Consider the following 16,053-nt stretch of genomic DNA (forward strand, 5'->3'; position numbering starts at 1 on the left):
TAACATTTCATAAGCTCTGATCATTCCTTCCAGGTGAAGCTGCTAATCAAACAGGATGATGACCTGGGTGTGCCCTCCTATGATGATATCTTTCGTGACGAAGATGAGCAGGAAGGGGATGACTCTGGGAATGAGAGTGATGAAGGCTCAGAGCCTTCTGGGAAACGGAGGAGATTTGATGAAGTACGTGTTGAGCAGGATCAGTATCCACCGCTGTAATTGAACAGAGCAGTACTATCCAGAGTGTAATGGTTGTATCACTGTGTTTGTGATCATGTCATTGTAGGGAGCAGTGGAGAGGAGAATTGAAAGACAGCGGGCAAAGAGGGAGTGGGAGGCACGGAGGTGAAGTGTATTTTTTCAGGAGGTGTTTGGAGGATTTCAAGTAGTCTGTTAGTACAATGTCTAAATTGACACTAACTTTTGCACTCATTTCACAGACGTGAAATCTTGTTTGACTATGAGCAGTATGAATACCACGGGACTTCAGTGAGTATATGATTTTTTTTGTTCCTATACAGGTCTGGAAAGTCTAGAAAAAAAATGAATTTGATAATTTACATGTTTTGAAAAGTTTGGGAATTGCACAAAAACTATGATTTTAAGTCCAGATACACATTTATGTAGTTGTAGACCCTTTGTCATTTCACACATTGTGTTCAGTCCCTTCTGAATAAAATGCAAATGTTTTCATACGTGTTTCTTCTGTCAGGCTGCAATGATGCTATTCGAGCTGGCGTGGGTGTTGACTAAAGACACAAAGGATATGCTCTGGTAAACTATTTAATGTATTTTTTTATTACGTAAAATCATAAAAAAAAAACATCATGCAGATGCTTGACGATTGACAAGAATGACAATGCACTATACAGACTTTTAGACAAAGGCTGTCTACTGTGCATGTGCTTTGTTGAGAGTGTTGTTTTTGCTTTTTGCAGGTGGGCCGTCATTGGGCTGACAGACCAGTGGGTTCATGACAAAATTACACAGTAAGAATCTCTTCATAATTCCAAAACGTAATTTCCTACAGAATTAACCAGACATCCATTTTTTGGTTACAAGATATGTGTAATATATGTTTGCATGAAGACACACACACTAACCATGTTGTACCTGTGTCCGCCTTGCACTTTTTAGCATGAAGTATGTAACAGACATTGCCACAATGCAGCGACACGTCTCCCGTCATAACCACAGGAATGAGGATGAGGAGAACTCTCTCTCCATCGACTGTATGAGGATTTCCTTTGAATACGAGTATCCTTTACTCATCATGTCGTCTGTGTCATGGAGCCATGTAACCAACACCCATTTCCCATACATTCAGCTGTTGTTTTTGCAGAAATGAACAGTACAGAATTTTTGTAGCTGTGTCTCTCTTGCTCTCGTTTGTCTTTGTGTTCCCCTTAACCCTCTGCCTCAGCCTGCGTCTAACCCTCTACCAGCACTGGTCGCTGTATGAGAGCATCTGTAATTCCTGCTACACGTCCTGCAGCTTCAAGCTTTGGTCCTTGAACGGCCAAAAGAAACTCCAGGAGTTCCTAGCTGACATGGGGTGAGTGCCTAGAATAAATGGCTTGGTGGGTTAACACTAAAATGTCTATATAACAGGAGTAATGATTGTAATTAGTATCAGTTGAATGGAAGTTGGGCTTTGTCTTGTCCACTCTAGCCTGAAATGTGAAATAGAACTGCATCTTGGCCTCAATTGAGAGTAGTCTGACTAGCCGATATTACGATACTAGTGGATGTTGCAAGGTTTGTTGTGTCTCATTCTTTTTTTTTCTTTCTTCAATCTCTTAACAGCCTACCCCTGAAGCAAGTGCGCCAGAAATTCAACTCCATGGACATGACGATCAAAGAAAACCTAAGGGACGTCATAGAGGAGTCTTCCAATAAATATGGGTATGAATCTAGAGAAGGCTAGAACAGAAAAAGTGACACTTGCTGTCATTCAGTCTCCTTTATAATTGACATATGCCTGCATATACCTACAGAGAATCTGAAATGATACCCTTTGTCTTCCCCCTCCACCAGTATGAAGGATATCCGTATCCAGACCTTTGGCGTTCACTTTGGCTTTAAGAACCGTTTCCTGGCCAGCGACGTCGTGCATGCTGCTGCTGCCTTGCTGGAAGGCGCTGAGAAAGAGGAGAGTGCCAGCGACAACTTCATCAAGGCCCTTGACTGCCTTTCCAGGTGTGTTGCAGGAATAATAGCGTGGACATTTTACAGCTTGTGTCAAGTGTTAGATTAGAAGAAGTCCTACCAAACACACTCGGTGCGGGTTTCAACCAGTAGGGAGGAGAATGAACCAGCTTCACTGCCTGAAATCCCTATGCTATCACTTTTTCTTAAATGTTGACATGATGACCAGGATAGATGCCTAGGCAAGTAATGTATCTAGCTCTTTAGTGCGGCAGGCAAGGAAAGTTTATTTATATAGCACAATAATATATACACAAAGGCAATTCAAAGTGGTTTACACAAGGTATATAAGACATTAGATGATAAGTACAGGATAAGATGAATAAATAACAAATAAAAAGAGATGGAAGTGTAGAAGAAGAGGGAATAAATATATAATTAAAATGCATAAAAAGAGAATAAAGATCAAGTTGCATAGGCAGTGCAGAATAAAAACGTTTTGAGCCTAGAATGTTAAAATGCTTCTTGTTATTTATGATCAGATTGCAAATTGCATCAAGTTTATCAGATAAATCTTTTTCTGTCTCTGGCTGGTCTCTGTCTGTGTAGGAGTAATCTGGAGCGTCTGCATTTGGGCATTGACCTGGCTAAGAAGAAGCTGATTGCCATCCAACAGACTGTAGCCAGCTGCATCTGTACCAACCTCATACTGTCCCAGGGGCCCTTCCTCTACTGCTACCTCATGGAGGTACGAGTGTGTCTCTGTGTTCGACCTGCACATGTATGTGGCTGCAGCTTAGTGCTACATCCTCCCTGGCTTAATCCTTTCCTCCTCCTACCCTTTCATGTGTAGGGCACCCCCGATGTGAAACTATTTTCCAAGCCCATGGCCTTGACTCTGCTCTGCAAGTACCTCCTGAAAGCCTTTGTCCATTCTGTGAGTACCTCATGCATATTGCTGTCAAAATGGATTCAGACTGTGTAGGAATGTGCTGTCATGTACATTGAAAGCACGTTGTTTATGCTCCCTGTCTGCCCTGGTCTTTGTTGCTTAGACGAGGAATAAGCGCTGCAAAGTGTTGCCCCTCATCATGGCTGCTCCCATGGATGTGGAGAAGGGAACTGTCATTGTTCTGGGCATCCCACCAGAGTCTGAGACGTCTGACAAGAAGAAGTAAGACTCCTCTTTGTAGGGCTGTAGGATACTGCCAAAAAAAACCCATAAAATTATTTAATTTATGAATATTTTTATATGAACTTAACTGCACGTGAACACAGCTTTTTACTACGTGGATCAGTTGCTAAGGCTCAGAGTATACTTAGTTGAAATAAAATTAAAGATTTTCTCTAACCTGCAACTTCATTTGTTCTCACCAGTGCAAAACCTTTTTAGGAAGCTGTCTGAAACACCATTTTCTGTATAAAAAGCAATTTCCTTTGCAATTTGGACGTTGTAATAGTACATATTCTTTATATATATTTTGATAGTTTTCCTTTTGACCATGTAGCCCTACTGCTAAGCACATGTTCTTGCCTTCTTGTGTTTCAAAAGTTTAGTGTGTTTGTGTTATGAGAGGCTAAGTATTTTATATTTATGTCTATATGGATGTAGCAATTATTGCCTAATTCTCTCAACTCTTGTCCTTTTCTCTGTACTAGTTTCTTTGGTCGGGCATTTGAGAAAGCCGCAGAAAGCACCAGCTCCAGAACACTCCATGACCACTTTGATACTTCGAGTAAGTGAAAGGCAGTCATTTACTATTATATTGTGCACAGTGCCAAAATCTCGTTTGTTCTCACAGGGAGTTGTCCTTCTCTTTATTGGCCACTAGGTGGCAGGCCTGATATAGTCTTCATTCTTTACACTGTAGATCCAAACTTCTGCACTTCTTTTTACCTGTCTTTTTCCCTCTCCAGTAATTGAACTGAAGATGGAGGACAGGAGCAAGTTTCTGGACGCACTCATCACCCTCCTGTCATAAGAAACCTTCCACACTCAAGGGAACGTGGGCATGAGTTTTTAGTTCAGTAAAAAAAACTGTTGGTGCTGCTGACGTACACATCTTCATGTCAGATGTGATTGAAATTAATTATTCTGCACCTCTGATGCAGCCTGATGACCAACAACATTCAGAGTCATAGCAGTGCAAGTGCTGCATCAATGTTTTTATCAGATTTGTGTGTATATTGTACAGCCTTTTTGTAAATGTGTGTTAAAGTTTTAATTTAGCTTTTAAATGCTTGTAAATTGTGCGCCTTTTATTACTGTCTATGTATGTGAGTGTCTTTCACATGTCATTTGAAACATGTTTAATAAATCTTAGTAAATTACCATTGATTTAAATGCTTTCATTGCCCATAGTGATGAATAGCTGCTGTATTTTATGGTCATTGTTTCTAGATGGTCATGAGATGCTTGAGCTGAGAACTCAAAATAGGAAACTGTACCTCTTCGGGGTTGTACAGATATGAGGTCAACCTCCATTTTTTAGATGCACATTATTAGCATATACTCTTATACTATCTCTTTATACACTGGCAAATTCGATAAAGTTCTTGTTGGTTCATAGTGCTTGTGGTACTCTTGATCCCCAAAGCAGAAATAACCCCACTCCACAGGGTGTTTAAAGCGCCGGGTCGTTACTGAACAGCTCGAGGGGATGAAGTGTCTTGCTTCAGGACACTTCAGCAGGACAGATGCTTGCTGTCACAAGGGCTGGAACGTTGAAAGACAGTCTCTCCACTCACTGTGCCACCTTGCTGCCCTAAACATGGCTGGAGTTGCCATGGAATAGTTGGTGACGTGTGTTGAAGGTTACAAGGGACTATTCCATCTCTGTCAAGGAGAGTTTGAACTTTCCCCTCTGTCATACAACACAAAGAGCTGGCGAGGAGTGCTAACCTGTTGGCAGTCACAGCAGACTAGGGCAGAAAGGGTTGATCCAAAGGGCGACTACCGTCTTTTCATCTCAGTCCAATCTTTTGTTTTTCCACCTAGCAGCTCATTGTGGTTTTGTGGTTCCGTGGAATCTGCAAGAAGTCTTACTGTATGTGTATGAGATGTAAAGGTGCTGAGGTTTGATGAATATAACATCTTCCCCCTGAGCTGCTGATGTAGGGCAAAGGTGAAGACCGTGACCTTGGCCCACATAGGGGAATGTAGGCCAGGCTTCCTGGTGGTGATTTGGTGTTGGTCCAGAGCACGAGTGGAAGGGTGGGACCCAGGTCGCTCTCTGCGGGGTGATTGAGGTCCTTATCACTCTTGGATCAGGATGAGATCATGACCCTCAGAGCAAAGAGTGTTTGGGTTGTTTCACAGGAAAGGCTGGACTGATCAAAACAGTGAGAATGAAACGTGCCAAACTCGGCATCGTGCTGAGGCAGGGAGTGCAGCGGGATCTGTGTTATTGTCAGCGATGAGGTTGTGTGCGTCAAACATCATTTAATTGCCCGGTGTATGAATGTGTATGTCTCCATACTTCCTCCGGGTGGACAATTCGAGAAACAATTTACATCCACGATGCTATTGTTTACAAACAGAGCAGAGTGATCTTATCCATAAGAAAAAATTATATAACAGACTGTATTCCTGAGGGAACAGTTAGCAGACGTAACAAATGCATATCAGCAGAGATGCATTGTGTCACTCATAGGGTGGAGAGAGGCTGTTTATTATATCAACATCATTATCACAACTCGCTGACAATCAGGTTACAGTTTGAGAACAATTAACAGAACTAATTAACAGTCATGTTTTTGTTTCTTTTTCTGTTTCTAATTGTCTTTCTTTTTTTGTTACTGGTGTGTGTGCATATGTGGGAGTTGGTGAGTTTGTAGTTATTGTTTCCTCTCTTCATGAGATGTTTTACTAAAGAACATCAAAAGTGAAAGGTCTGAAGGGGGGCGAGGGATGAGTTTAGACTACAGGATCTACTCTAAACAACAACCAAGGTTTTCAATCTTCTCAGAATTATCTATCTATGAGCATACATAATGCTACGAGGCATTTCTTGACATTCCAGTGGTGAATTTCTACCCAGCCTCCTCCAGTCTATCCAGTCCTCAAACTTTTATCCACTCACCTCACTTACCTTCAGTCCATTCAGTACCTTTACCTCCTCTGGGTTAATAATCTCCTCCTCCTGTCCAGCCTGACGCCTCTCTGTCACCTTGTTGCCCCTCTACTGTCCTGCCTGCCCGTCTTTACATCCACCTGTTCAGCCCATCGCAGTCGTCTCCCCTCACCCATCAATCACTCTGCTCTCCATCCCCCTCTTGCACCTCTGGTGAAGTGGGGCCACTGCCCTTTCCGCTGCTCTGCATCTGAGGAATGTGGCACGCACAAGGCCCTACATGCACACACACACACACATGCATACACACACAGGCAAACATACCCACAAAGGCAGGATCATACAGGCAATGTGTAGATGTGCAGAGCTGCATTTTGAAGGCCTCACACTCAACCGGTCATGTTGCCTTTACTCCTCAGGGGTAAGCTGCTTTGTGGGGCCTTGGGGGATGTTGGTGTGTGTGTGTGTGTGTGTGTGGGTGTGTTGGCTGGGGGGGGGGTTAACGCACCATGTCGGGTTTTGGTGCATATACAGTATTTTCAGTGGCTTGTATTTAGAAATTCCTTGACACATGGGGTGAGTAATCAAGGTGCCTGAAGTTCCAAGTTGCTAAGTTTTATATAGATACTTAAAAGTTAAGCAAGATTGAACCTTCTACAATTTCTCATCCTCTAAACATGTCAGCCAACACTTCTTTCCCACTTTCAGCTCATCTCATGCGTCCCACCACCATCCCACTCTGCTCTAATAGCAATTATCATTTTACAAAGTGATGTCATACACAGCTGTGGTGCCACCTTAACTGATGACCGACATTGTCTTGCTTTCAGGCAAAGATATTACCAAAATTTCCATTCACACAATATATCCAATATATTTTCCTGTATTCTTGGCAGTAGAACATCCATCGCTAAGTTTTTGAAAGAAGCAGTTTTAAAAGCGTAGTTGTAGTTTTAATAAAGGTTGGCCCAGCATAACCAGATTATAAAAGCTGTCACTGAACAATGGAAATTACATTTTGTCACTTAGTGAGGTTTTGTAGTGATGTCTCTTGATGACCAGTTTTGAGGAATTAAGACACGGTCACACTTGTTGCTCAATATCCTTCTTTCTCACCCTCCTTCTAAAGCCATTTCAGTTGTTTTCATCCCTCTTGCCTCTCTGTGTCTAACAATCTCAGATTCCAGATAGGATTAGCTATACTGGACAGCCAGAGACAAAGAACCACAGCTGACTCCTGCCTGCTGCCTGTCTCCCAGTCATGCTGTGAGAGGATGCGCACACACACGCACACGCACACGCACGCATGTACCCCGGTGCACACGCACACACACGCACACACACACACACACACACACACACACACACACACACACACACACACACACACACACAAAACCCATATGCATATGAACAACCACACAAACATACATTTGCCTATCTAGAAAATCCTCCAAGATCAAAAACAACAACACACTCTCTCCAAACTGATATTTTCTGCCCCGTTGCCACTAGCTCCCTTGTCAGCTTCAGGAGCCCACGGGTGCCCTTAATGATCCCTAACCCTTGTGACCTTTAACCTCTTTGACCTCTCACAATTGGGGTGCCATTCTTAGAATCGGTCTCCTCTCCTCCATTCTTTTAAAATGCTCTCAAAGCAAAGGAAAATAGCACTGTGCAAAAAATATTTGCAGATATTGATGGATATCACTGAGTTTTGCAACTGAATTGTGAACTGGGAACTGAGTTTTACTTCCCATTATTTTAATTTAGACTTAAGTAATGATTGAGAAGGTCATGTTACAGTCACATACGGTACTCTTGAACACTTCAGAAACATCCAAGCCAAGGTTGTAATCTTTATGACTTTATCATCTTTATGACTACCAGAGAGATGCTCATATGAAGAGAGTTGGAACTGGCACCCTTGTAGCATTTTGTGATATTTTTCAAGTCACAGTTCACTTTAAGGGAAAGATTGGAATATACTTCACATACTGACCTTAATTCAACAGTGCCATTCCCATTTTCTTTGGGTTTACATTGGGATGCCAGTGAATAAAATCGAAGGAGGCCATGCTTGAACACTCCAGATAAAACCCCCACTCTGCGGTAGGGTGCGATGAGGGTGTCTTTTCTTTCATTCTCTGTGGTAGGTGGCTCAGTCATGCAGGACTCCCTTTAGTGGATGACATGCACTACAACTTTCATTCTTGGAAATATACTGGAGTCCCATGCACAAAGGCACAGAGTGAAAGTGCTGGGGAAGAGATAGAACAAAACCACCCAACGTTTGTGTTAGCAAGTTGCCTTGTTTGGTTCTGGATTTGACTTTTGACAAGTGCTAGTTTTTTTTGCATTTGTATTCCCTGTTTCCTGTGGTGGGACTGGGTCAGCAGAGCAAATACACAACAGTCCTGAGAATAGCCAGCACAGTTTCCTGCAAGATGCAATTAGTGTCAAAACAATGCACTTATTACACCTCAAGACCCTGATCCTGTGTGTGTGTGTGTGTGTGTGTGTGTGTGTGTGTGTGTGTGTGTGTGTGTGTGTGTGTGTATGTGTGACCTGCATTGGTGTATTGCAGTCAGACTGTTTATTTACTTACCCACTGATTGCCACATCCTATGTTAATATGGGAGTCAACATTACCACCACTAATGCTAAAAACACCACCACCTGTCACACAGGACTTGGGTTGATTGTAAACATGGTGAGTAATCGCTACTACAGCCCTCCATGTTATATTGAACTTTATTGAAAGGACAAACCCCTTGTGGTGAGTCATCTCGTTTTCACAGGGGTCCTTGAAACACAAATACATCTACAATACAACAAAACAAAAGTGCAAGGATGTATACTATACCAAAAACAGATAATGGGCTAAATTACAGTGAGGAAAATAAAATAAGAACTGATTATGCACAACATATAACAACTGTGATAAGGTGATGAAATTACACAAACATCAGAAGCAAACAAGACTAAATGCATACATGCATCTACAAAAGTACATGTATATTTTCATGCGTAAAAAAAGACATGAATGCTTGCACAAACGTGTAAAAATTGATTTAATATTGAGGAATTGTTGTTAATGGATTAAGTGCAATTAAAAAAAAGAACAAGTTGCTTTAAGATGAGCAAGTAGTGTCATCCTAAAGAAGTTTTTTTTTGCTTGGTCCCAGTTGAAGAGAGAGACTGACACCACATACATTGAGCTAACCATGGTAAATCAGAAATGTCTCCTGATCTCTCCCAGACATTCCTCATGCTGCCAGGCCTCCTCTTCATCTCAGTAGAGGGCTGTCATTCAGGGCTTTGTCTGGCCTGACTCACTTACGTATGTGTGTGTGTGTGTGTGTGTGTGTGTGTATTCATGCATGCTGTTATGTGCTTGTGTCTATGCATCCAAATGCTTGAAATTGTCTTGTTTTGATGATGTATGGCAACATGATCTCACTCAGATAACTATGAAAGGAGTGGAAACTCCCAATTTCAACATCTCCTTTTCTCATATTTTTGAGATAAAGCCGTCCCTGGACACTCTATTCATCACTCTAATAGGAAAACACTTCATCTGTTGCCGTTAAGGTGTTGGGTGTAATAATGGTGCGAGGTGGTGAAAGGTTTTGTTGGCTTGTCTAAAATCATCAACAATCACAGCAACACTTAAATATTGTGTAGTATTGGAAAGGTGTGACTGAATATTTGGCAGCACATTTATGTTATGTAATGTTATGTAAGTGGTTATGACTGTGTTCAGGTGTGTGCCTCCATCTGTATCTATGAGCCAACATGGAAAAACAGGCACATTTTGGGAAATTATTGAGCTTTACATTCAATGCTTTAAAATTGTATATAACATAATAGGGGTCGTTTAATTATTTTGAATTATTGGATCCAAAAAGTGCAATTTGATCAGTGATAAAAATAAATGTGACCAAACTCCATGAACCCAACCTCATTTAACTTTACAGGAGCATGCTGGTCGGTGACATTTATGTTAGTGTGCACACGAGAGTGTGTGTGCGTGTGTGTGTGTGCGTGTGCGTGTGTGCATTTCCCTGTACCTGTGTGTATGTGTGTATGTGTGCTTTGGGAGCAGTTCAACACCAACCACTGAGCCCATTTCAAGTGACATTAACGCTCCAGCCCCCTCCCACCCCTCCCCTCCCACACCCCACATGTTCCTTCCTGTTTCCTGTTCCGCTGTCCGCTGGACAGGAAGCCTGGCCGCGCTGCGAGGCTGCGACAAAAACCTGTGAGTCACCAAGCTGGTATAACTTTGCGGACACGTTAGAGAAAAGGACGTGGTGTTTTCTGATCTCCATCTCTAACCGTGTTAGCACTCACATTGTTTCTCGGGACAAACGGCTCATGTGGTCGTTAGCTCCATATACAAAGCAGCATTTGTCCTCCACGTTTAGCCACTTGCTGACTCTTGGCATTACAATCTATGCGTAAGCTCTATCCAGCTGGGAGGTCTATAGACTTTATGCACCTGCTTGTTCTGTGTCACTCTATTGTAAGTCTGAGTCAGGATCAATAAAAACATCCTGGTTAAGAAATATCTCATTCATCTGCACTGTTATAGCTACAGTTGCTTTGAGGAATCTGGCTCATTCTGTGAAATAAAAAAAATCAGACTGTCACTGAGCAGGTTTGAGACTGTCAGCTCTCTCACTCCATGTATACTCAGACATTTCATAAGCTGTTTCCATGCAGCTGTTTGATCAAATGTTTCAGCTGGTTTGGGGAGCTCGGGGTCAAGGGTTGTGACCCCTATCAAATGCGGGCAATTCTGGTTCGATGAGATCATGCCTGGTCAGTCGAGGGAAGTGACTTCCGACTTGGCTGACCTGAGGCCAGATTCAGGGTTCAAAGTTCAGGTCATGAGAAACAACGACCCGGCCCTGCCCCCCCGACAGCACGGCCCTCGTTACGTTGGAGCTGCACGTCGGCACAGATCTGAAATCAGTCCGCAACCTGACCAAATACTAACATGACCTTAACCGTGCAGCTCTTTTTCAGCCTGGCTGAGCGAGGTCAAGTTTACAGGTCAAAACAGGTCCGTGTGTAATGTGGGTAAGTATATGCTGAGCCAAAGTATCTCTGTGAGAATCTTTTTGTGATATGAGTAATGTGAAACACAACATCACTAATGTTTATTTCTCATTTCTGTTAACATTTGTATTCTCTACTTCCTTTGACCACGGCTAGTGTTTGTGTTTCCAATTATGGCAACACTTAACAGTTACCATTAAAACAAACAAAATGAAACAAATGTGTTTCTGCTGTCACAGCTCTTTCTCCAGTGACCATTGCTAAATCAAAAGCTTTACATAAATCCCTTCTTCATCTTCCAGACTGCTGTGTGTGTGTGTGTGTGTGTGTGTGTGTGTGTGTGTGCATGTGTGTGTGTCCATGCTTACTGGAATGTCTGCAGCCCAGGCCTTTTATTAGGCTCATCCATACCACCACATTATAGGGTCCCGTAGCCAGGCAACTGCAGGTTCTGGCTGGTTACCATGGAGAGCGCCCATTGAGTGACGTCGCTGGCCCTGTTTGCCTCTCTTCTCATTGGAATGAAGGGCTTTTTTAAAGGTGCACCCCCAACCCTCTACACACACACACACACACACACACACACATACACACACACACACTTAACCCCTTGCACACACCCCCACACCCTGCGCTTCGTCACCCTCTGTGCGGTGACTAGAGGAGTGGAACTAACAATCCCACAAAAACATCTCACTGAGCGCGGCCGGACCAGAGCTTCCAGGGCGTCTCTTTGTGTAGAAACACCCACAGAGACCCCAAACTCTGAGTATCTACATGGTTTTCGGTACTGTACTGTACTGTAATCTTCGTGGTGTGCTTACCAGCTGGTAAATAGGGGGATGTGGTGGTTGCATGTGGATGTGGAAGAGATTCTCTGATGGCCAAAATGTTAAGTCAATTCTAAAAAGTTTATAATTGACTTAACATTTTACTTTACTGCCTCTTTAAAGTTTTACAGAAGTTCCCCTTTAACAACAGACCTGGAGCGGAGTGATCACACACTCCCCTGACTGTATGCAGGCTTTCTGCATGGCCATATTTTCAACTTTTAAGAGGGCATATGACCCGCTAAGATTCTTAAGTGGCCAGCAAAAGTATGGATAAGCTTTGGTAATCCAGTCACAGCTTTTAAATAAGAGGGCCATTACTCATCGACTGAAATAGAATGTGTTATTGTGGATATTTTTGTTGTTGCTTTTCTTGTCACAACTAAAATTACCCTAATATTAAAATATGTAATGCACATCATTTTGAGTAAATAAATAAATGTGGTCCCCATGAAGCAGCTGTGGATAAACTAATTGGTTCAAAGTGATAGGCTGAAATCTTTTGTCACACAGTCCATCGCAGCACCGTCCGATGGAGGGAGATGGGCTCGTGACGGCGGCTGAATAGAGTGACTTGCGGGAAGACGATTCCAGCAAATTCTCCATAGCTCTAATTTGAACGCCTTTCATTGACTGCGAATGAGGGGGAGCCGGTCTGAAGGGGGTGGGGTGGGGTTGTGGAGTATTGTGAGCTGAACAGCAGAGCCCCACTCTAGCTGAATGGGCATTGTCATCTGGATTTCTATGGCTAACCAAAATACTTTCTCCCGCCGTGGGGGTTTATGGATTCATGGTGGGAACGGCATGCATTACGCACAGCCGTGTAAAGCACTCCTGCCACCATAACGCCACTGCAGACCATCAAAGCTCGTCTTTGGCTCCGTTGGCAGAGGGTTATCAGTTTTTGTTTGTTTTAAGAACACACTTCAACTAAGTTTGAGACAATATATTCAGTTTAATCTTAATAAAACGAAAGAATATTGCATCTTCAAATACATGAATAATGAATCATTACATCAAACATCCACAAACAGAAAACAATGTTTATTCCTAGAATTCATGAAAAGAAAGAGAGATACATCCGGCACAGTGACAATGACGCAAAAACTTTGCAGGTGCTCATTGCAGCCAAATGATGGACTGTAACATTTCATGTTGTGACCTAAATCCCTGCAGGCTCCCCAGGTATCAAACGCTTCAATCAAAAAATTGGACTTCGAACTTCATAGTCACCGCTGTCACAACACAAAAGACTGTCCGAGTTTTATTTTGGCTTCAACATGCATGCATTTTTTTCTTCTTTGCTATTAGACACTGTAGGAGTCCTCAACATGTCGGCGTAAATCCACTGACCGAAACGGGTCTTTGAATGTTTGGGAGTGCAATTCTCAGTTACTGTACAAGTATGTGCTGAAATTGCACATCAATGTAAAAGAACAGTGGGTATATTCGATGGCGAGACTTCCTCTAGAAAAGAAAAACTTTGTAGTTACAACGGTAAACAATTCAAAACACTAATTTCGGTCGCTTATAGAAAAAATAAGACTTACAAAAGCAGGTACCTAACAAAGATACTCCTTTTTGTCGCGAGCTACCTCTTGTAGTTGATAGTCTTTTAATCTCCAACAGTTTATTGTCTGTAGATACAAAAAGGATGTGTGAATATGTGGTCCGAGTGTATGAAGGGCCAGTGTAAAAAAAACAGCAGAGGTGCTTCCATTGATTTTCAAAGTTCAGATCTATAAAACTGCAGGTGCAAAGATACGTTCGTCAAAAAAAAGTTTTTTCAAAGGCTGCAGGTCACTTTTACGCACTGCCTGCTATCCAGTGGAAGTGGGCCGTATGGCTACACATAATTCCTCTTGTCATAGTCCCCGTTCTGCGTGGCTGCTCTCTTGGTCGGTGCGTATTTTACCGAGTATCCAGAGTTCCCGGTAGAGGGACAGGAGCAGCAGAGCAGCGCTCCCCCGATCAGCAGCAGCGCCGTAGCCGCCCAGCCGATGTAGAGCGCGGCCCCGATCTCCCTCTTCTTGGATGCGGGCACCTGCGGGTTGTAGAAGTCCGAGATAATGTTGTTGGCCATCCAGCAGAGAGGCACGAGCACAAACAGGCCGCTGATGATGTAGACGACCCCTCCGGCGTTTACCACCCGAGCTTTGACGTATTCAGTGCGGATGCAGTTGGTGCACTGCGCCCCCGCAATCACAACCATCAGCCCCAGCACGCCCATCACCGACGAGATGATGGTGAGCGCTCGCGCCGCTTGCAGGTCGTGGCTGAGGGCGAGGACGGAGTCGTGCACCTTGCACTGCATCTGGCCCGTGCTTTGCACCACGCACGACATCCACAGACCGTCCCAGATTGTCTGAGCCACCACGATGTTGGCTTCGATGAAAGCCGTCACCTTCCACATGGGCAGCCCGCAGGCCACCATCACCAGGAGCGAGCCAATTACGCACAACGCCAGCCCGAGGATCTCCAGTCCAGCCGACACCATTTTCCCTCTTTGTTTTCAATTAGGCTTGTCCGAAGCTTTTCAAACTCTCTCCCGACTTCTCTGCTTAAGAGCAAGCTGTATTTCTGCTCTTGATTCCCGTGCTTCGTTCTCGGAGCGTCAAATCGTTACTCGCTCATCACTCGCTACATTAGTCGGAGTACAAGAGACAGCAGCTCTGGGTCTCTTTGTTGGTGACGGGATGTAAAAACAACTGGAATCACGGTACTACTGGACCACGAATATCTGCGGGGTGGGGGTGTGGGAACTAGAGGAAAAACTTTCCTCCAATCAGCTGCCACCGCATCCTCAAGGCACCAATGAAAACGCAGGGAAGTTGTGAGACTGAATAAAGCGGTCCAGAGCGCATTGTGTGTGTGAACAGTTATTTACAATGAATAGGGACGGGTAAGGGTGGGGGGTATGTGGCAGCTGAAATGCAGTGGTTGGGTGAAGCGCGCAGTTGAAAACGGGGCACTTGTTATTGATTTTTCAAAGTAGACTGCTGGGTGCTGGATGTCAGAAAATGAATTGGTCACCATTTATACAGTCAATTATTGTTATGCTATTTCCAAACCGAATATTTACAAGAAATATCCCAGTGAAATGTTAATTTCTTGGTGCACTTGGCTATACTTATATTATAGTATATACTATAGATTATTGCGAGGTTAAAATAGCCTAAAAATTACTACAACACAACCACATTCAGGCTTACTTAAGAACACGTTTATAAATATGTTTCTTTTAGAGAAATATAGGTAGAGTGAAAATATTTTGGATTTGTTTGCAGATATAATACAGGCCATGAGATAACTATCCATCCATTTTGTTTTTAAATGACACTCTCCCATATTGACTGCGGCATGACAGTTAAACGCATTATGGGTTAGTAGCCTATTGGACTCCTGTTGAAGTTAGGAGTCATCTTAAGACGTTTAATATTTTTGTCAAATCTCCTATTGGTGAAACCAGTACTGATACAATTCAATTCACAGTTTCTGACAGTGTTATCACAACTTTTCTTTTAAATCCCTCATCTCCACATCCCTATAACAACCAAAATTAAAGGAAACAAATGAATAAATACATTAAAAATAACTCAAAGAAAAAAATATCAAAATCATTAATTAAGGTGGGGGAGAACTCTTCTTTAGTCTAAGCCAGTGGGTTACAGAATATCCTTTGACGAGACAGATCTGAATTGGCGGAAAGTGCCGTTATCTAACTGAATTAATATTAGGATGTAGGGAGCAGGCCAGGAATATTAGGTAGATTATTGACATAATCAACAAATGGTTGCCATACCTTGGTCCCTCTGAGGGCAAATGTGATTTTTTATAAATTTAATAAAAACATATTGCTACAAGTGGGCAACTGCACTGTTACCTTTGAAACCTTTGATAATGTATTAAACATTTCGGACCAGAACCCACGAAGT

The 16,053-nt window shown here is 42.9% G+C and overlaps 2 protein-coding genes and 1 non-coding gene across 3 annotated transcripts; 1 reads left to right on the forward strand and 2 right to left on the reverse strand.

Moving 5' to 3' along the window:
* Nucleotides 1-22: 22 nt before the first annotated feature.
* On the forward strand, nt 23-4,448 carry cdc45 (CDC45 cell division cycle 45 homolog (S. cerevisiae); the record flags this gene model as incomplete). Its single annotated transcript, XM_071513725.1, has 14 exons — nt 23-183; nt 287-345; nt 441-489; nt 713-774; nt 939-989; nt 1,138-1,257; nt 1,424-1,555; nt 1,807-1,905; nt 2,038-2,199; nt 2,758-2,896; nt 3,002-3,085; nt 3,204-3,322; nt 3,808-3,884; nt 4,066-4,448. Coding segments are annotated over 14 exons (1,379 nt in total), but the record flags the coding sequence as incomplete, so codon positions are not given.
* A 467-nt stretch (nt 4,449-4,915) lies between these two features.
* On the reverse strand, nt 4,916-5,026 carry LOC139639600 (U6atac minor spliceosomal RNA). The gene has a single exon (XR_011694874.1). It is a non-coding gene; the product is annotated as a U6atac minor spliceosomal RNA (small nuclear RNA).
* Nucleotides 5,027-13,092: 8,066 nt separating this feature from the next.
* Nucleotides 13,093-14,831, reverse strand: cldn5a (claudin 5a). Its single transcript, XM_071513724.1, has one exon. It carries the CDS (start codon nt 14,613-14,615, stop codon nt 13,965-13,967), a length of 651 nt encoding a protein of 216 aa, XP_071369825.1. The 5' UTR covers nt 14,616-14,831; the 3' UTR covers nt 13,093-13,964.
* Between the last annotated feature and the right edge of the window lie 1,222 nt (nt 14,832-16,053).

This window comes from Centroberyx affinis, unplaced genomic scaffold (assembly GCF_046629955.1).
Source record: "Centroberyx affinis isolate AG114_WGS23_722 - 3 ecotype Tasmania unplaced genomic scaffold, CSIRO-AGI_Caff_v1 ptg007444l_1, whole genome shotgun sequence".
NCBI lineage: Eukaryota > Metazoa > Chordata > Actinopteri > Beryciformes > Berycidae > Centroberyx > Centroberyx affinis.

Coding starts and splice junctions, on each gene's coding strand:
- cldn5a (XM_071513724.1), bottom strand. CDS start 14,615: ATGGTGTCGGCTGGACTGGAGATCCTCGGGCTGGCGTTGTGCGTAATT.